The sequence below is a fragment of the Podarcis muralis genome, chromosome 4 (assembly GCF_964188315.1).
Source record: "Podarcis muralis chromosome 4, rPodMur119.hap1.1, whole genome shotgun sequence".
Lineage (NCBI taxonomy): Eukaryota > Metazoa > Chordata > Lepidosauria > Squamata > Lacertidae > Podarcis > Podarcis muralis.
The window spans coordinates 64,354,045-64,376,509 of record NC_135658.1 but is presented as its reverse complement, the minus strand read 5'-3'; the positions used below and the strand labels follow the sequence as shown (position 1 = coordinate 64,376,509).

Sequence of the window (22,465 nt, the reverse complement as noted above, 5' to 3'; positions counted from 1 at the left end):
ATTCTACTCATGTTAAAACATGCTGATTGCTGGACCATCCGTGGGCCGGATTTAGAAGGCGATTGGGCCGGATCTGGCCCCCGGGCCTTAGTTAGAGTGTTGGACTAGGGCCTGGGAGATCATATTTTAAACCCCCACTCAGCCATGAAGCTCACTGGCTGACCTTGGGCTAGTCACAGTCTCGTTGCCTAATGTACTTCACAGGGTTCTTTGGGAGACCAAATGAGTAGAGCAGTGGTTTTCAACCAGTGTGTCATGGCACCTGGGGTGCCTGGAATGATGATCAGGGGTGCCATGGGCAGCATTTGCATCTGTTCCTCTTTCCTTCCCACCTTCCTCTGATGCCCTCTCACGGCTCTGCCTCCAAACGGCTGGTACAGCTCTTCATTGCAGCAGCCCTGGCTGTAAGCTCTGCAGGTGAATGGTGCCTCTGGGAAGCACCTCTCTTTGGGGTGGGCAGCTCAGAGACCAGCAGCAGCTGCCCAGAGGACTCCCCGGGAGAAGGGAGAGGAGAGAGGAGGCTGAGGGAACACTCCACAAGGGAGGGTGTTTGAAAAAGGGTGAGAGGCTGCCAGCTCTGCAGACAAGGGGTGACATAACTGGGCTCCTGAGCCCCACTGGGGTGCCACAGAAAGAACGTAGCTGGTCAAGGGAACCGTGGACTACTGGAGTAGGGGGAGACTCATGTGTGCCATCTGGAGGTCCTTAGAGAAAAGGGTGGGATATAAATGCAACAATAACAACCAAGACAGATTCTCCTTTCTCTCCCTATGTCGTACACATGCACAGAACTGCTCACTGCGAACGTTAAGGCCTGAAAAGAAAGGGGAGTAAGAACGCCTTTCCCCCTCCTCCACTTGCTTCAGAATAAGTAGGATTTTTATAGATCTGCTCCTCTAACACTCCCACAGAGGCAATAGTTCTCTCCTGCTTCTCTGTCACATATAATAGCACTCATCTTTCCCCGCCTTTCACACATGTGCAAGCACCTTACACATGTACACTGTTTGAGCAGCAATATCTCTGCCTTACACATTAATACACAAATACACAAAACAGGCATGCGGTAGCGTGTCTCTCTCATTCATAGACACACATACGCACAAGAGATGCTGCCTGCTCCATCTAACAATAGTCTCTGGCCTTCTAGGGAGGAGCCTTGTTTAAATCTTCAAAATGGAAATGTTTCCAGATGACCTGTTTATTGAGCATTCATTCTTTGATTGTAGGGAGGTTAGGTGACATTGCATCAATGCGAGGGTTCTCCTGCACTTTTGAGTGCATTTCCCCATCACTTTCCTTATTATAGAGAGTCTTAAATTTGAGGGAAGAAGGTTTGTTGCACAAAACCTTCCAAGCAACTTATAACCAGGGTTTTTGTTCTGCTGGAACTCACAGGAACTCAGTTCCAGCACCTCTCTGGTGGGTGCCACAGCCATTCTCAGAGAAATGGGGAGGCATTCATGGTGAGTTCTGGCACCTCTTTTTCTAGAAAAATAGCACGGACTAGAACCATGTGGCGCTGTGGGTTAAACCACAAAGCCTAGGGCTGGCCGATCAGAAGGTGGGCAGTTCAAATCCCCACGACAGGGTGAGCTGCCATTGCTCGATTCCTGCTTCTGCCAACCTAGCAGTTTGAAAGCACGTCAAAGTGCAAGTAGATAAATAGGTAGCGCTCCGGCGGAAAGGTAAACGGCATTTCCGTGCACTGCTCTCATTCGCCAGAAGCAGCTTAGTCATGCTGGCCACATGACCCGGAAGCTGTACACCGGCTCCCTCGGCCAGTAAAGCGAGATGAGCGCCGCAACCCCAGAGTCGTCCGCAACTGGACCTAATGGTCAGGGGTCCCTTTACCTTTACCTTACAACCATGTAACTTGAATTTGCTGCTATGTGACTGGATCCCACCCCAAAGTACTGCAAGGTAAATTTCCAAAAGAAGACCTATAAAGGGCTAGAGGGGGGTATGGTCATGTCTCACAAAAGGCACCCTTGTTAATAAAAACAAAAGATATAAACTATATTAATGTGGCCATTCTTCATTTAGATTTCTCAATTATTTGGCCAGATTGTACCTCTTGCCAAGTAAATTCTCAGAACCAAATCTCATATGGATACGACTAATTGTCTTGCATACATGATGAAAGTATTTACAGGTTTTCTAATAGTAAAACACAGAAAAATGAGGATGCTTTGCTGATCCTGTGACTCCATATTTTTGGTAGGCTTGCTCCCCCCTCTCTATCACTGCCTGCAGATATACTGAAGGCTTAAATCAGCTGTCATGTCAATTTCACATCTTGGAATTTTGTGAATAAGACAATCTCTTCATCTTTGTTGCTTGAAAATGGGATATAACACTAGGAAGGGATTACAGAGAGATTGTGGTGTGTGCACACACACACACACACACATACACACTCACACCAAAAAAAATCCCTTTGGACTAAAGTTTGGATAAGCCCTCAGTCAATTAAAATCTTATTTCTGCTGTAAACTGATTTAATATGAGTAGGACTATTGGGAATTGTATGTGCGATGTGTGTGTTTGCTGACTAAAATTTATTTATATTTCTAATCTTCCTTCCCATGGCTCGGGGCACATAGTAACTATCTAAAAATATTCAGAAGTACAGCACACAACAAAAGACAATGAAAGCAACATAAAACAGGGAAGAAGAGCAAGGGTGGTCGATCTGATGCTCTCCAGATTTTGCAGACTACAAATCCCATCACTCCTGACCATTGGACATGCTGGCTGGGGCTGATGGTCACCCTTGAACTACAGCGTCACCATGTTCACCTTGGACTATTCAAGGCTACTCCCTAAAAGCGTGTAAGAATGGCACTCATTCACACAAGCTTAAGCGAAGTTATATGCTGCAAGCTGTGAATGGATTTGCTGCCTTTAAGGCAGCTGGAGCTGCTTCTTAGCAGAAGATCAGAGCTGCAATTCAAAAGCACTTCTGCAAGCACAGATTTAATGTTTAGCATAGGATATTACACACACACACACACACACACACACACACACAAACACTTATACTGGCAGATTCAGTGGTCTTGGATCCAATAAAAGTAATTACAAATATCTTGAATACATGTTGGAATTTGGGTCAGAATTCAAATATACTGGAAAACTAGATAATAGATTTGTCGCACTGGTTGCCTGATAACTTCAGCTATCTCTTGGGTAGTCATTATTTATGTATGTATGTATTTGTATTCACAAGTTCTGAGTTGTGTACACTCAGATGCATTATTGGGGACCTGTTATAACCCATTAAGGAAACCATGACTTTATACCTCAAGGTGGAAGATGTACTGTCTTTATACATCTCCCATTAGTTGGTTAGGTGGGATAACAAAACACATATATATGGGGAGGGGGGCACCATTCACAATATTTGGTTTAGATTATGATTCAGCATTTTGAAAAATAGTCTGCTTCAGTCTGAGGTATTTTGTAGCCTGCCCAATTCAGCTCAGGATTCATCCAGGTGTGCTTCATTTGCTCCCTATTCAGTATTGGGAAATTTAAAAATGGCTATACTGTAGTTTCTTTTCCTTTTGAGAGGAATGAATGAAATTTCCAGACATACTAGCCCCTTCAGGATGGCTAAAGCCTGACAAATCATAAGCAAATGGCTCCAGGAGATTTTGAGTTGGGGACAGTATGTTAAAAAAGTTACGCTTGTAACTTTTTGTTTTTGGACAGAATTGGATTAAATTTGCAAGCAGTGTCATCCCTTCTGAGGGCATTAATACTTCCAAAATTGAGAGAGTTAGCTGTGGTTTTCTTGTAAGGAACCACCCCCTGAGGTCTTCAGATGAAGGGTTATATACCAATTTTAACAACAGCAACAACAACAATAATAATAATAATGGGGGGGACTTCTAAGGGCAAGGGCAAAATCAAACCTTCTGGCAGGGTTATGAAATATGTCTTCCTTCCCAAGTACCACTCATGTTGCCTAGCAACACACTATTATTTTCCACATTCCATGTTACTAACCCATTTGTCAGTCTTTAACTCATGTATCCGTACATTAGGCATTTTATGAGCTACATGTGTGGTCTCATACGCCTCTGCTTCAGTATTCTATCCCTGCCATCTTTCTACATCCTTATGCCACAATTATGTCAAGGCAGGGATGAATATAAGATTGGAGCTGCAAAAGGAAGCTGGTGAGAGGAAGGGAGTGGCCAGTGTAGGAAATGGCATCATTGTCCCTCTCTGAGGTCATAGTTCTGGACCAGTAGCAGAGGGGATGATACAACTGAGCTCTCTGGAGTGAGGAATGTTGTGGTTGAGTGGAGGCAGGGGGAGGGAATGACCTGCACATCATTTTTCACACATTCTGATGTTGTGTCATCCCTCTGTACAAGGAGAGAGGAGATTTGAATCCTACCTCCTCTCATTACTATCTACTCATTTGTTTAAAAAATTAATAATTTCATACGCTATGGGCTCACCCACACTTCAGATTGTCCCGTGCTTTTTAGGCACAGGTCCAAGCAGTTTTTTTCATTTGCTCTGCTGCTTTCCCCAGGAAAACTTGTTTACCGCTGAATCGGAACAAACATCAATCCACAGAAAAACCAACTGGGGTTTGTTCCGATTCACCAGTAAACAGCGGGTTTTCCTGGGAGGGAAGGCAGCGAGACAAGCAGAAGTATGGATAAGCCCTATGTTCTGGAAAACAAAACAAATATGTATTTGCATGATGACACCACCTGAAGTATACCTGAAGGAGCATCTTCATCCCCACTGCTCAGCCCAGATGCTGTGGTCCAGTTCCAAGGGCCCTCTGGCAGTTCCATCACTGCAACTGCAGGTGATACTACAGAGAACCAGACAGAAGGCCTTTTTGGTAGTTGCACCCACCCTGTGGAACACCCTCCAGGTAGATGTCAAAGAGACAAACAACTGTATCATTTTTCATAGACGTCTGAAGGCAGCCCTGTTTTGGGAAGCTTTTAATGGTTGTTATTGTTGTTGTTGCTGTTTCCTGTATTTTTGTTAGAAGCCACCCAGAGTGGTTGGGCAACCCAGTCAGATGGGTGGAGTATAAGAAATAAAGTAGTAGTAGTAGTAGTAACTAAAGATTTTTAGGCTGCAGTCCTAACACACTCACACATGCATGCTGGAGAACAGTGCTACTGGCAGGCGAACTCTGATGTAGTGGATGTCCTGTCTGTGGTGATGCAGATGGTAAGCTACCACCAGTGGTCCTTCAGTGGAAAGTCCATGAAGTGAGGCATTTATGGTGAGGGCAGAGCACCAAAAGCTTAGGGATCTACAGTGGTACCTCAGGTTAAGTACTTAATTCGTTCCGGACTTAACCTGAAACTGTTCTTAACCTGAAGCACCACTTTAGCTAATGGGGCCTCCTGCTGCCACTGCACCGCCGCTGCACGATTTCTGTTCTCATCCTAAAGCAAAGTTCTTAACCCGAGGTAATATTTCTGGATTAGCAGAGTCTGTAACCTGAAGCGTATGTAACCCGAGGTACCACTGTATTCCATCCTAAGCCCTGTGGATGCCCTGAAGGGCCCAATCTTTGGGTCCTTCAACTATGCCAGAGCTGACATAGCAAATTAAAGTAGTGTGGGAATGGTTTAGTTTAGAAAAGCATATAAAAAGTAAATAATCATATTCACAGTGCTCCAGCTAAAGAAGCCACATGTGCCGACATTCAGATATGGTTCAGTGAGGTGGTGTTTTATCCTCAGCTGATAGACTAGATCAGCCTTTGTCCACCTGGTACCCTTCAGGTGTTCTAGACTAAAACTTCTATTAGCCTCAACCAGCTCATGCTATCTAGGGGGATAGGAATTGTAGTCCAAAATAATTAGCATGATTACCTCAGGTTTGCCTACAAAATGTTAAGCATTAGTCTTTTGTCTAAGGGCAGCAGTCTATTAAAATAAAAGGGACAATCTGATATTGCTAACACAAAAGAAGGTAACAGTATCTTGGAAGTATCTCCCTGAACTTCAGAGTTATTGATTTTTTAGGGTGTAAAAAAGTAACATTGTTGCTTCTGTTGTCATTTTAATTTATTACCTGCCCTTCGCCATAAGGTCTCTGATTAGCTTGCAACAATTAAATACAGTTTTAAAAACATACAATTATCTACTGGTGCTGTTGCTAGCTTTTCCTACTTCGTTGCATTTGAATTTAAAATCTGGGGGAAATTAAAATCCTTACTACAACAACAACAAAAATCGTCTTTCCTTGATGGGCTACAAAGAAAAGATAGTTTTGTAGGCTAGGCTGCACTCCTTCTCCTGAACACTGCAGCTTTGCATATGGCAGTTCCCTTTGTTCTGTGGGGAACCCTCTTGGGGAAGTGGATGGGCTTCCACATCTGAAGATAATAGTAAAGGCTGTCCAGTGCGGGCCCCCTTCTCCCTTCTCTGAGGCTTCCTCATTCGTGGATCAGTTCAAGGAAGCTGGTTGTGCTTATCCTACAGCCAGTTCTGCACAGCTGGCGATATACTATGTGGTCTCTGCATTTGTGAATAACTCAAAGATTTGGCTGGCCTCCTGTCCCTGCATCGTGTTTTGCTCTTCTACAGCCCCAGGGCAAGAACATGGTCTCAAATCAGAAAGAGATACCCTTTCAGCATAAGAAACCATATCTGGTTCAAAAAGTAACAGTTCACTCGGACTGTGCAAAACGTATTCCTTAAATGATACCTAAAAGTATCCATGAAGTTACTACTTGGTGTTTAATGTCTGTTTGGTTGGAGCTGAATTTATTCATGAGAGTGGGAAACACACTGATGCTCAACCCTAGGAAGAGGAGGAGATGTGTCAGATATCTTAGATTGTTATTTTTTTTAATCTTCCTCTGGGCTTCTCTTCTTCTTCCAGTGCTCTCCTATGCTTGAGCATTCCAGACGGCAAAAACTCCTCTCAGATTTGCCATTCTTTTTAACCATAATCTTTTTGTCCATCTTGTGCTACCAAACCGTTTTTTCCCCCAGCAGGTCAGGTTTCTCCCTCTTTTCCCAGATAATGGATTATTTGTAGCTGAAGCAGTGCTGAAGTATTCTGAAACGTGGAGGAAATATGTTCCATGGAGCTGAAAAAGGGAACAATCAAGAACATCCGTTAAAAAGACCAATAAATCCTAATAAAGAAAAATGGCTCATCAATATGAGGCAAAGGTGCAAGAGTTTGTGTATGCAGGGTTAGAAATGGAAGACATTTTTCATTGTTGAAACAAGAAGGAGAAAATGAACCTGCACACTTTGGGAAACCACTTGTGATTTCGCAATTATTATTTTTTTAATCTCTGCAATTAATTGAATGATTTAATGTGATAGCTTGTTACTAGGCAAAGCCTTTGTACATAATTATAGCAGACTGCAACATGGCACCAGAAATGTAAAATATGCAGAGATTTGGTTGCAGAATGTTTTGTTTAATAGCAGCCAGATTCATGTGGATGATACATAGAATTCTCAGACAGACTTGTCCACAGCACTTATGAGAACAAACCTCTCCATGCCTCTTTTACTAAGCAAGCTGTTGTGGGTTTTTAAAAGGAGAGAGGTCAATATGCCTTTATAAAGACAGTGAAAGTGAACTTAATAGTTTTCCCTACTGAGAATAGAACATAACTATTTAAAACATAATTAACAATAGGATGTCAGTCACTTTTTTGTAGGATTTTATGTCTGGGGAGTTTCAGCGCTCCCGATTAGCTTAATGGGGCCACTGTGCTAGTTACCAAATTGACAGTCTTGACCTGCCTGGCGGAAACAACTATAAAGCAGTTTGGAAAATGAAGATGAATAGCAGAAGTCTCACTGCAGATAGGACCCAAATATCATTTTATATGTTTATTCATGTTTCATATGACAGAATAACAAATGATGGTGATCCTGTTGCATCCAAAATGGACAGGATCACAGACCTTATGCTTGTAAATATTGGGGAATTTGCAGGGAGTACCTTCAGATCCCAGCCACCTCTGTGCTCTCCAAGACAAGAGTGAACCTTTCAAAAGGTGAAATCACCTTCTATGTAATCTCAGTAGGGGTTTTACTTTAGTTTAAGAGTACCTAAAGTACTCTTAAGTAGTTTAAGAGTACCTAAAGAGTACTGTGGGACGCGAGTGGCACTGTGGGTTAAACCACAGAGCCTAGGACTTGCTGATCAGAAGGTCGGCGGTTCGAATCCCCGTGACTGAGTGAGCTCCTGTTGCTCTGCCCCAGCTCCTGCCCGCCTAGCAGTTCGAAAGCACAAAGTGCAAGTAGATAAATAAGTACCCTTCCGGTGGGAAGGTAAATGGCATTTCCATGCGCTGCTCTGGTTTGCCAGAAGCGGCTTAGTCATGCTGGCCACATGACCCAGAAGCTGTACGCTGGCTCCCTCAGCCAATAAAGCGAGATGAGCGCCGCAACCCCAGAGTCTGTCACGACTGGACCTAATGGTCAGGGGTCCCTTTACCTTTACTTTTACCTTTAGATCCCAGCCACCTCTGTGCTCTCCAAGACAAGAGTGAACCTTTCAAAAGGTGAAATTACCTTCTACGTAATCTCAGTAGGGGTTTTACTTTAGTTTAAGAGTACCTAAAGATCTGAATTTGAACTCTGGTATTATCAGATTGAAAACCTGCAGGGTTTTCAATGATTCAATGAAAAGCCTGGTGGTTTTTCATGTGCATATTAAGCTGCCACCTAAATACGGTCTTCCTAATTCACTCTAATTTTGGAAAATATTTGTTATAGATTTATATAGCTGCCCATCAACAAATGATCCATTAGATATTAGAGAACAAAAAAGTAAAATACAGTATTAAAAGGCAATATAATAAAAAACTTTTAAAAACACGGAAATGAGGCATTAGAAAGTCTCCTTTCTATCAGGGAAAAGTACAATTAGTAGCTCAGTCTACAAAATAAAACACAGCTTTCCCCAGATATATTTCCATGAGCAGGGTCTTGAGCAGGGCTTTTGTTTTGTTTCCTCCATCCCCCACTCCATTATTCCAGTATGCTTTTACCTAAAGTGCTGAGTTATGTTTTATTACTGCTGTTTTTGGATTTCCTCTGTTTTGTCTTATATTATTTTTAACTGTATTGTACCTAGATGCTTTTTATGTTTAAATTGCTTGTGTGAGCTGTTATGAAAGGGGTTTGCCCTGAAAGGTAGCACATCTACAGGACGGAAGAAAGAAAGAAAACATTTAATTTTATTGATATGAAAAAGCATTTGATAGAGTTGAATAAGAAGCTTCCAAATCTTTTCATTTTCATATCTAGATAAGAATGATATATAAGTCACTAGCTGCCAGAATTTTGATCAATAATAGGCTTTTAGACGGCTGTCTTCTTCCCTGTTTATTATTAAAGTTTGCTGTAGAAAATTTCTGCAATAGCTGGCAAATAAAAGATTTAATAAGGATTAAGACTTAACAGTAAATTGTCAAACATAGCCATCCATGCTGTCTGCCACTTTACAAATGATCCATCAGTTTAGCAGTATCTCAAGTTACAAAATGAGAATGTCAAGCAATTTTTTAAAAAATCCCCTGCCCCACAAAATGTGTGTGTGTGTGACTGTCATACTCCCATAGTGTTATTCATTGGAAATATGACAAGGGTTAGGAACTTGCTTTAAAGACACCCACAGGTAGCTTAAATTCTCGAGACTACATGGACTTTGCTATTCACTACAAAAGCAGGGAAAGAACCATCTGCATTCCAACTGCACACACAGAGCTTTCTCTGATAATACTTAAAATTAAGCAGATTTGCAGGGCTTGTATTGATTTGCATAATTTAGTCTGACCACAATATTGGGGTTTCCCTGCCACAAGCAAACAATGGGGGAGGAAAGGAAATCATCTTCTGTGCCATTACACACACCCTGTGTTGTGTCTTTTATAAAATAGACTTCATAGGTAAGCTCGGTGTTTTACTTCCATATCAGTTAAAGTTCCCTTAACTTTGATAACTCATGAAGTGAAGACATGGCATGAAAAATGCATAAATTAGTTTTGATTTGAATAACTGTCCTCACTAACATAATTCTTCCTGGTGACAACTGTGGCTTCCTCCTGGCACAGCACATTACCAGCCCTGATTGCTATGGTTCCAGTGTGTGTGTGTGTGTGTGTGTGTGTGTGTGTGTGTGTGTTGTTATTATTTCTAAAAACCCTTGATGAAAACCACACCCATATGCACATATAAATGAATGCACCTTGGGACACATTCTCATTTACTGGTTTGTCCTCCCTTCCTGACATTATGATGGCATTTGAACTGTCGCTTTCTCCTTTATTTCAGGGCATGGATTATATGGAACTTTTGAAATGTTGTCCTCCTGGAGGAAAACGAGGGAAGACCAACACGTGAAAGAGAGAACTGCCGCCGTGTTTGCAGACTCCATGCTCTCCTTTTCTCTCACCACTGCCATGTACCTGGTCACTTTTGGGATAGGTGCCAGCCCCTTCACTAACATTGAAGCAGCCAGGCTCTTCTGCTGCAATTCCTGTATTGCAATTTTCTTCAACTACCTCTATGTACTCTCCTTTTATGGTTCCAGCCTCGTGTTTACTGGCTACATAGAAAACAACTACCAGCATAGTATCTTCTGCAGAAAGGTACCAAAGCCAGACGTCTTGCAAGAGAAGCCTGCCTGGTATAGGTTTCTTCTGACAGCCAAATTCAGTGAGGACACGGCAGAGTCAGAGGAGACAAACAGCTACGAAAGCCACCTCTTGGTGTGTTTCCTCAAGCGTTACTACTGTGACTGGATAACGAACACGTATGTCAAGCCTTTTGTAGTTCTCTTTTACCTTATTTATATTTCCTTTGCCTTAATGGGCTACCTGCAGGTCAACGAAGAGTCAGACATTAGTAACATTGTAGCAACTGCGACACGAACCATGGAGTATACTGCTGCTCAGCAGAAATACTTCAGTAATTACAGTCCAGTCATTGGGTTTTATATCTACGAATCCATCGAATACTGGAACATGACCGTCCAAGATGACATGCTAGAGTACACCAAGGGGTTTGTGAGGATATCGTGGTTTGAGAGCTACTTAAATTACCTTAGAAAACTCAACATATCGACGGGTTTACCCAAAAAGAATTTCACAGATATGCTGAGGAACTCCTTTCTGAAAGCTCCCCCGTTTGCCCATTTTTCAGAGGATATCATTTTCTCCAAGAAGTACAACAACGAAGTCGACATTGTGGCCTCTCGAATGTTCTTGGTGGCCAAGACCATGGACACCAAACGGGAAGAGCTTTACCATCTCTTGGAAACCTTAAGAAAGCTCTCCCTCAAATCCAAGGTCAAGTTCATTGTCTTCAACCCTTCGTTTGTCTACATGGATCGTTACGCCTCGTACGTGGGGGCCCCCTTGCAGAACTCCTGTATCAGTGCTTTATTCCTCCTCTTCTTCTCTGCGTTCCTGGTGGCAGACTCTCTCATCAATGTGTGGCTCACGCTCACTGTTGCCTCAGTCGAATTTGGAGTTATAGGTTTTATGACCTTGTGGAAAGTAGAGCTGGACTGCATTTCTGTGCTGTGCTTAATTTATGGGATTAATTATACTGTTGACAACTGTGCACCTCTCTTGTCAACGTTCATCCTGGGCAAAGATTTCACGAGAACTAAATGGGTGAAGAATGCCCTGGAGGTGCATGGGGTAGCTATTTTACAGAGCTACCTCTGCTACATTGTTGGTCTGATTCCTCTCGCAGCTGTGCCTTCAAATCTGACCCGTACACTGTTCAGGTGCTTGTTTTTGATAGCATTAGTCACCTTCTTTCATTGCTTTGCCATTTTACCTGTGATACTGACTTTTCTGCCACCATCCAAGAAAAAGAGGAAAGAGAAGAAAACTCCTGAGAACCGGGAGGAAATCGAATGTGTTGAAATGGTGGATATGGATAGCACCCGAGTGGTTGACCAAATTACAACAGTCTGACTTAGTTGGTTTGTTTTTCTTTTTAAAAACAAAACAAAAAAACAAAAAAGCCACCCTAGATCTTACCAAGAGAAGAAAATCATATTGATTATATAAACAATGGTGTTTGGATCTCTGTTTTCAAATTAAAACCAGGAGCATCCAAAGCAGTGTGTGAAGGGGGGGAAATAGCTATACATTGATTGGCCTTCACATAAAAAGTACAGTGAAATTTACATTCACCCAATACAAAGAGAGTGTCAGTTTGGGTTGCTGCCTGAGATAAGAGAGTAGAAGAGTTGGGTTGGTGACTAAATGGCATACTGCTTGTGTTTGTCCTCCAGATGTTCCTGCCCTTGTGGCAAAATCCCAGCACATTGAAAGGTCAACTGTCAAGGCTGAAGGAGCCGTTAAGTGTACGTTTTGGACATCAAGGCTATAGGAAACTTTCAATACAGCAATAACTCAAGTCAGTGAGTCAGCTATTATGGATCTTAGCCATCACATCTAACTTCCCTTTTTGTTGCTTCCTCCCCCCCTCCCTCCGCCACCTTTTCTGAATGGAAATGCATATGCAAGTTTGTTAAACAACAACAACCACAAAAGGCCAAGAAGATTTTTTTTAAAAATACATACGCAAGGGTAAAATACAGCAATCACTGTCAATGTAGGGTCATGTTGCAGTTGCCTTCTTTTCTGAATCAAGAGATGTTTTAAAATGTAATCAACCCCCAGTATATTTTTTAAGATAACATGATTTTGTAGCATTTCTTTTTTTTTTTCTTTTTAAAGAAAACAGGGAAATAATGATATGTATACAACACAGAGACAATTCTTGTTCTCTGATCCCGCTCCGCTTTCTGAATGTGTTTGTCTCATTTAGGAGACCTGGTTTACTGATGCTAGATTTTGTAGCACTCTCTTAAATATGCTAGGGGGTCTAGTGGCAGAATAGAGAAGGGATATATTAAGAACTGCACCACCAAAATCCATGAAATAAGCCTCCGATGCCTAAATTTCATCAAGCAAATGTGAATGTTAGGGCTCTTTTTCAAATAAGAGCCTTCACTCCAGGCCATTCACAAGTAATACACATGATGAGGTTCAATGAGCACCTTTACGTAACGTGTAATGTGGGCTACGACCCTCTGTCAGTAATTTCCATTTCAGTAATCTCGACTGTAGACCATGAGTCACGGAAATTAGTGGGGCTACTTTCAAAGAAGTGGCTTTTGAACTCTCAGTATTGCATCAAGTTTATGTTAAGAGCAGATGTCCTGATAATAATGGAAAACAATGGCTGCCACCCCTGCCCTTAATAAATAAAGAAATAAATTTGGTACAGAAAACAAGAGACAGGTAGAAACCAATTTAACAGACAAATTATTAACATTATTGCAATGATCTATGCCAGAGGAGTTTTTAAGATATTTGTGTCTCTTTCCTTATCTTAGCTAAAGCAATGCTACTGCCACTTACAAGCTTTAATGAAAGTGTTAGAAACCAAATCTTATGATGCTGCTTTAGCTTCCATGGCACAGGAAAATATCCTGTGGATAGTAACCTGCAAGCCTCACCCACCCACCCAGTCATCAACATTATTGCACTGGCATTGGGCAGGCAGCACCGGGCAGCCAACCTTCCAGTCTTACCCTATGATCTTCTTATAGATCTGTTTCTTAGCCCTGCACCTGCCCTGAAAAAACAACAATACCTTTTGGTCACTGGAGCTGTGCAAAAGCTGTGCTAGAACCCTTATGCGACGGTACCAGTGCAGATCCAACACCCAGAATGAGTTTTGACCTCAAGATCAGGGCAAGGAGTGTATTTGCCCTCTTCTGTTGGCACTGGGTCATTTAGGCCAGTTCCTATGGGCTAGTGTAGAGAATGGATTGGGCTATTAATGCCACAGCCAAGAAAGTGAACCAATGGTCTGGCTTCCACAAATAATCTTTCAATAATAAAGAATATTTTTGTTAGAGGGAAAAGTTAGAATGAGCTTCTGTGTTCAGATATTATATACAGTATATAAGCATTCCGATTTCCCCCATGGAATCTGTCAAGGACTTAAAAGAGTGCACAAATTATCTCCCATACGTCTAGCTAACAAAAGTGGTCTCTCCTCAATCACAGATGTTTCCGATTGCCTGCAGTTTGGACAAACTTGGAGGATAAGCACACGAAGCATTTGCTGAAACAAACTAGTGATTTGGTGAAGTCTCTTTTGTTCATTTCCAGATATCCATCCAAGCCATTCTTGCTGCTCCGCTTTGATGGAGGAGCTTCTTTTGTTGCTGTTCAGCTGTTGGGTATCTGTATGTATGTGCAAGTTAAGATGTTTTGTTTCAATGTAAAGTATTTTGTCATTCTTGCCAGCTTGAGAGGTGCTCAAGCAGGAGACATTTGCATCCCTGCCAAACCTTTTTCCTTCCTAAAATGGAAATCACACACAGGCACACAAAGTACCATAATGCCCAGGTTTGGCAAGCTGCTGTGAGCACAAACACTCTGATTAATATACAGTAGAAACTGGAAGTTGCAATGTACCTTCCTTCTTGCTATGTACCTGCAATGTACCTTCCTTCTATGATTCATCAGCTGCATACAGTAGTGGTTTTCAACCAGTGTGCCGTAGCACCCCAGGGTGCCTTTAATGATGGTCAGGGGTGTCATGGGCAACACTGGCCTCTGTCCCTCTTTCTTTCCTTCCTTCCCATCTCTGATGCCCTCTCGTGTCACTGCCTCCCAAAAGCTCACACAGCTGCTTGTTGCAGCAGCCCTGGCTACTAGCTCCCCAGGCAAATGGTGCCTCAGGGGCTGGCCAGGAGGTGCGTCCCAAGCCCCTGTGAGGAGGTGTGAGGAGACACCTCTCTTTGGGGCAGAGGGGGCAACTCCTCTGAGGGACGGCAGCAGTGACTGCCCGGAGGACTGTCAAGGAGAGGGGAGAGGAGAGGAGGCTGAGGAAACATTCCACAAGGGAGGGTGTCTGAAAAAGAGTGAGAGGCTGCCAGCTCTGCAGGCAAGGGGTGACAAAACTCCTGAGTCCCACAGGGTTGCCGCAGAAAGAATGTAGTTGGTCACGGGAGCCATGGACTCAAAAAGGTTGAAAATCTTTGGCATGCAGTTTAATCCTGAGCTGCAGGTGTGTATGTGTGTGTGTGTGTAGTTTGCATAATTTGGACAGGGAATTATAAACCATGGAGGTCAATGGGGAATGAAATGCAGAAAAGTACAAGCAGTACGACGCTAATTCCCAAAATAGATATTAATACTACATACATTGTGGGTTTGTTATAAGTATGTGCTGAAAATTCTTTGTCTTGGATTAGTCCACAAGTGAGCGCATTAACCCTCATGAAGTAGTGAACTTTGACGGTTTCACATTGCAGTCCCCCTTTGAAGGTTGTTTGTTCCAGGATAGACACTGAAAGCCACTTACTGAAGTCCTAGGAGGTTGAACTGTTCCCCTGCTGGCTTTTGAACTTATCATTTCTGATGTCAGATTTGTATCCTTTGATTCTTTTGCATAGCGACCAGAGTGTTTGTCTTATTTAGAATGCAGAAGGGCATGGCTGATAGATGATGTCATATATAATACTGAAGATGAGCAGTTGAATGAGCCCCTGATGTTATGGATGGCATTATTAGCTCCTGTAATACTCTTGTCTGAGTAGGCATGGAGACAAAGCTGACATCTGGGTCTGCCATGGGTTGGTCCCTTTGTCGGTGTCTGTATCTTTCCTTTGTGACCTGTTGCTGTTGGTGGATCCACTTTGGAGCATAGAAGCTACTTTAAAGAGGCAAGCGAATTCTTCGTTCACAAATTCACCCCAACAGAAACTGAAGACCTATGGCACAATTTAATTTACAGTAAGATAAATATATTTCTTTTGCTGAAAATTTTAAATTATTTCCATCGCATAGAAAGTGATTTTGTTCTTCCTACCCCAGGTTATGGTCTATCAGAATCTTTTATCTGAAAATCTGTACACTTGTTTCAATTATTTTTCCATACTTGCTTTTAAGCTGGATTCTAAATTTGCCTTCCAGATACGCAGCGGAATAAATCCATTTCAAAGATATGGACATTTAAATCTCACTGGAATTAATGATGCTTTAAAGTAGCAACTCTGTGTTGGATTGTGGCCACTGATCTTAGATCTTCTATGGCACATCATTACATTTTCAAAATATCACCCACTTACCCTAAGTGCTAATCACTTAAAAGGCAGTTACAGTAAGCTTTTAAGTTTACTCTATTATAATTCCTTTAACCAAAAAACTCATTTAAAAACATTACAACACCCATTTAATAACTGATTGGTCAGAGCAGATTTTACTCCAGGGTGGCAGAATTACCGGTAGCTTAATTTACTTGGCCTAGCAAGTTCATTCACACTGGTATTCCTGGAGATATTATTCCCTATAGTGGCTTTGTGCAAATTCATTCTCAATTTACAAGTGATCTGAGTCTAGGGAGAAATGAAGGAAGAAAAACTGGAGCAATTGGAACAATTTCACTGCAAATGATCCATATCCAAAACTTACGCCCAGCATTTTATTGGAAACAATGCAAATTAGATGGAGACTAGAGTTCAAAAACCTGAAGAAGATCTATCCAGCAAAGAAAAACCCTAAATGCCAACCACCTTATTAAATGAGGCCAGGCCTGTAAAAGCTTAAGGACTACTAAATGGTTTGATGTTACACGGAAAGGTGCCAATGTCTCTTAGCATCCTATGAGGCTTCATATGACAGTGCTTGGTGCAGCAGCAGTAGGGTTTTTTAAGTGCTGTTTTCTGTTCTTCTGCATGCTTATTCTCCTGCCAATAGATGACCCCTGCTGCAGTCAATGACTTGTTTCCATCGTGAAAGCAGAGACAAAACTAGTTTTGTTTTGGCTGGGAAATTCAGAGAAGTCAGAATTCACTTAGAAAACCCATCTTCAAACAGCAAAAACTAAGCACCATGTTCAACCATATTTGGGGGGAGGATCATAGCTCAGTGGTAGATCATCTGCTTTGCATGCTGAAGGTCCAAGGTTCAATCCTCAGCATCTCCAGATAGGACTGGGAGAGAATGCTGCCTGAAATCCTGGAGACCAACTAGACAGTGCTGAGCTTGATGGACCAATGGTCTGACTCAGTTTAAGGCAGCTTCCTATGTTCCTGCATTAAAATTAAATGCTATGGGAGGGGGATCCTGGAGGTAGCATACTCACTGCTCTCTAAAAGAAACTATTATTTCCCTGTATATGTGTAAGGTTGAAGGCCATACTGATTATTTATGTTACATGGGAGTGGCTGCCAAGAATGCAAGGTGAGCATCACTTTAGAGTGTGGCTGCATAGTGTTTATTGATGGGTTGATTCATTGCTGGAATATAGGACCATATCACCCTCTACATAAGCTTGATACAACTTATAGTAGGGATAGCCTCCAAGCCACAAATAACTTCTCCCCGTATCTTTATTTAAAACTTTTGTATTTCAGTCTTCCAATGCATCTGCATTGCTCCGAATGGCTTGCAGCCGCTAAAATACAACAAACCCATAATAAAACAACAAGGTATAGCCATGTGTTGGGATTTAAGGGGGGGAGCAGTGATTTCTATGTTTTTTTGCCATCAGTGCTGTTTCCATTCTGCTGCAGTTTGGCTTCTGCTAAAACCTACGTTGTTCATTTAACCATCTGCTATGATCGAAACTAACATAATTAATTACGTAATTAATTTGAATGCTTTTCAATGGAAGGAAAACACCTAAAACAATGCAGTAAATAATTTAATTATGACCAACAAGCATTCAAATTTCTGCACCTGTTTCCATTTCTGATCTGACAGAATTTCCCAGCATTCCTAGCCATGCATCAGTAGAATATGAACACCACAAAATCGTTTCATCAGCAGACTGCCTTTTGACTTCAGACGTACACATCTTGTAGAAACCATTTTAAAACTACAAAATGCTTTTCTAAACAGAAATGCCTTGTGCTATTCTCAAAGCTATTTGAGGCTGTGGCACAGAGAATTCCAGAGGAATCAAGCCACTTCTGAGACTGCCCTTATGCATAGCACCCACCCAGTCTTCTCAAGCATTGGGGAATTTGACCGCCTGCCAGATTCACTCTCTCCTCTTTTAAATAGGGGTAACAGCCCAGTCCTGAGCTTCAAAGCTCCCTCACGGGGCCTTCTCTTCCCACCCAAGATGTTGTACCAACAGAGCCAGGCACTTATCCCCCATTATGTTCCAGCTTGGAAGGAGCAAGAGTCTCCAAGATACTCTCTAGATTCCAAAGCTGTGGCTTGGAATTTGAAGCACCAGAAGGTGCATCTTCCAGGACCTCAACTCAACTTCTCCAACCTGCCCTTTGTTGTAAAAAGCTGTGCTCAGCCCCTGGCAATACTAACTAATGAGAGCGCAGTTGAGAAAACTGCAGTGGTATTGCTGATCCCTCAAGCAGAAACTAAAGGTTAACCTTGCGAATTCCATTATTGACTGGAATACATAACCTCTATATTCATACAACTATTGTTAATTCTGAGCAGTGAAGAAAACGAATCTCGGCTGCAGGAGTAATGAACCAGCAAGTAGGAAACATCAGCAAAACTTGGATGGGGTTTCCAAAAAGAAAAGGTATCATTTAGAGGCCACAGAGCATGAAAGCAGAAAACAACTGCCAGGTAAATTGAGAGGAGGAAAGTGATCATGTTATTTTCTAAGGGGAGGTGTTGTTTTTCCAAGACTTAGAGCAGAAACATTTCCACCTCTAGCATTGCCCATCATCTTCCATTCTGTCAGTCTAGCTAGTCAACATAGCATGCTAATTTCTCATTATTTTTAAACAGCCATATTGGCTGCAAGTTCATCTCATCTCTAGTGACTGTACTAAAGCATTCGGGTTGGAAATGATGCCTACAATCCAGGCAAAGTTGTTGGAATAGAATTAAAGTAGTTAGTCCCAACACCACCAGTTTCTTTTTGCCTTTCATTCATGCGAAGGAAGTTGCATAAAATGAAGTTGTTCAGTAACGTGCCTGCCTTTTGCAATTGGGTTTTGTTCAGCCTGTTGTTTAGGGTGAACATGTGTTTTCGTTTAGAAACAGATCCTTTTTAATTCAATGTCTCTGCAGGACAGGTTCCAGGGAACCTTGGGCAAGATGCCCTCTGGGGTCCCCCGCCTCATTTTCCACACTATCAGAGGGAGTAGCAATTCTGCATCCACTTCCTTCCCCACCTCATTCTGGCAGAATGCAGGTGGCAGCTACTGCTGCTCCCCTCCACCACTGCTAGCTGCTCACCTGGTGATCCAGCAGCAATGACTGGTAGGAATACCGCCAGCTGCTGTTGTCCAGAAACAGAGAGCAGACAGCATTGGCGGCTGCTACCCACTGCTGCCAATCATTCACCTGCTCAAATGGATGCAGTGGTGCTGGAAACTAGAAGATGCAAGATCCACTTGCCTACCTACTCCTCCTTTCCACACAACTGCTGCTGCAATTAACGGTTGCTGCTGGCCCATCACTGGCTCATCCAATCAGTCTTCAGTTCTTGCTTGGCCAACTAGATTGGTGGGTGAATGATGGGTATCTCTCCAGGGAGGAAAAGGGACCACTGGTCCTGTTTCTCTTATGTTGAGAGAAGAGGAAAGAAACCACAGTAACCAAGCAATTGGTGGCATGGCACAGCACTAACAGCAGTGTGTTCCCTAAGAGGACTTGATCCAATCGCTCTAGGCAGTGACAAGCAATAGCCAGTACAGTCAATAAGAGGGGGGTGGGCACACCTTCTTCTGTGTGAAGGAGGTGACCACCACCACTGTTCCAGGTGGCAGTGCTAAGGATGGAGAACCATAACCAACCAGAAGGACCTAGTCCCACTGCTCAAGAGAAAAAGCATCTGCACCACAGTGGGTCATGGGTTGACAGTGGGCCCTCCTTAAATGCTAACGCCTCAGTATCTGCCGAGTGATGCAGACCCCTTGGTGCTAGTCCTGCTCCTCTCTTGCAGTGAAGTAGCAGGAAACAAATATGAAAATAATATTTAATTTTAAGGTCTAGATTTCAGAAGGGTTGACTGATAGCATTGTTTGTAGCGGACTGGCCTTCCATTTGCTCAGTCAAGTGCAGTAGTAATCACAGGAAGCTCTCAGTTTTCAGTATGACTAGAAATGGAAGACAACGACAGTGGTACCTCGGTTTATGAACTAAATTCATTCTGGAAGTCCGTTCTTAAACCAAAACCATTCTTAAATCGAGGCGCACTTTCCCTAATGAGGCCTCCTGCCGCCGGTGCCCTTCCACCGTTCAGATTCTGTTCTTAGACTGAGGTAAAGTTTGCAAACCGGGACACTACTGGTTTTGCAGAGTTCGTAAACCGAATCGTTCGTAAACAGGGCTGTTCTTAAACCAAGGTCACTATAAATTGTTGAACACATGAAGCCCTTTTACAGCGATGTAGTGTGAACTTGACAAAGAAGAACTGAATGCAACATACAGTATGTTCCACTAATAAATCTAGTTTTGCCCTTCAGAAGGGAATGAAGGCTGGCTATTTTTAAACTTTGGCTTCAACCATAATAGAATATTCTAGTCAAACATATGTAGGAAAGTATTTTCATTGTAGTAATGTACTAGAGTCTCTTCATTTCCTCCTACGTCCCTGATCACTTCCTTCTAATATCTAAAAAGAATGGCACCAAGATTGAGTCTACTGGGGAACCATACCAATAGCTATGGAAGTCCTACTCCTTTGTCTTAAGTGTGCAGTGACAGACTGCACTTGGTCAGTGATGAGAGACAGGCATGTTCTTGCTTTCCTCTAAGGCTTCTAGGATTCTTCCATAAGGTGGAATTCTGCCATCAGTGCAAGTGTTTCTCTTTACCAGATGGAACTATCTCCCTTTTCCTTCCCCCGTGCACTGTTATGGGGTTCTCCAGACCTTCCCAGGCAGATTTGGGGAGGGCGTGGGGACACATGGGGCAGGGAGAGGCAGAAAATCCTGTTGTTTCAGTGGGGCTCTTTGACCAGTTTCCACTACCACAACAGCTTAGTTGAATCCAGCTTTGATGACTCAAAACAGTGCAAGACTGAGCCCTGATCACCTACCCAGGAAGTAACAGTGTTTGAGTAATGGAAGCATAGATGCAGCCCTCCAGTCCACCATGCAAATAACAGACATGGGTGTAAATCAGAAGTGTTTGTTAATTGTATCAACAGAGTGGCCATGGAGCTGTACACTCCAGCTCCATCCTTTCCATCTCCAACCTTCCCATGTGGCCCTGAGTGGGGGGGGGGAGGACTATAACTGTTTCGACAAACCGCCATGCAATCTCTCATCAGATCTTTCCATTCAACATGGGGAGGTGGGGTGGAAGGTGCAGGGTTTGCCTGCAGAGCCCTGCCACAGATACAGTTAAACAAATATCTGAATAGGGCTCTGGAATCTCTGCAAAGCGGTGTCGTTCTTGGAAAACACTCATTTTCAAGGTATTGGAGAGGACCTGAGCCCTGATAACAATTAAGCCCTGCCTTTCTTTTGGACAAGTTTGGCTCTTCGGGGTTTCCTTGGGCATTGCTTTTTTTAACAAGCTAGAGACATGATTCATCAGCAATTGTCTTTTGTGTGTTTTTAGGTGATTTGTGAGACTGTGACAAAAATAATACATTAACGATCCAAGGTTTCACTAAAGCTTCCATCACAGGCACTTCCATGGTGCAAGTTGTTGCATTCATGACCCTCCTATGTGGGAGAACTTTTGATTTTACCTCCAATGTGTAATCAGTTGTGATTAGAGTAATTTATGAATTGATGATGAATCACATAAGTCAGTAATGAGCTACAGGTAGCGTGCAGAGTCCTGATAATGTTCACCCACTTCCAACATTGCTTTCCCTTTGCCTTCACCCTGTGAATGCCTTCACTGGTCACAGCACACCAATAGTGGGTGGCATGGTGGGGCACCTCTGGTCACCTAGTCAACAGCTGTGTCATTGCTGCTTACCAACATGTAAAGGGCAAAGTGGCAGTGAGGTTGGCAAAGAGCAAACGCACTGGCAGGACCATCAAATTGGCTCCCACAGCGCATTCGTACCATGCTGGCCTTGCTGCCTCATCTCTTCCCCTTTGCCTTCCAGTGAGTAGCACTGATGTGACTGACCAATGATCAGGGGAGCAGGGGCACCTCACCACACCATCTGCTACTGTAGTACACAGTGTGTGAACTGATTTTAATTGAGAAACTTTTCAAAAACCACCATAGAAGAAGAACCATGGTCCTTTGTTACAAAAAGTTTTTTACAAAGCTTAAACTGTGGAACATGGCATCACCAGCCAGCCACAATTCATAGTCCAAACATTGATTGCCTGACACATGTTGCCTGTAGTTAATTATGATACCAGTCTAGAACTTGACACTGAATTGACCTGAATAGGTTGTCTTTATTTACTGCAATCCTCAACAGCTTACTCTGATTAGTCATACGATTCTGATACATAGGTGTGTTTTTGGTGTGTGTGTGTCTTT

General features: G+C 42.7%; 1 protein-coding gene across 1 annotated transcript in view; it reads left to right on the top strand.

Annotated features, from left to right (window-relative positions):
* Nucleotides 1–22,173, top strand: part of PTCHD1 (patched domain containing 1) — a 60,912-nt gene extending 38,739 nt beyond the window's left edge. The window contains exon 3 of the mRNA XM_028727497.2: nucleotides 10,308–22,173. Within this exon, the coding sequence (XP_028583330.1) occupies nucleotides 10,308–11,962 (1,655 nt within the window). The 3' untranslated portion in view covers nucleotides 11,963–22,173. The remainder of the gene's footprint in view (nucleotides 1–10,307) is intronic.
* The last annotated feature ends 292 nt before the right edge of the window (nucleotides 22,174–22,465 follow it).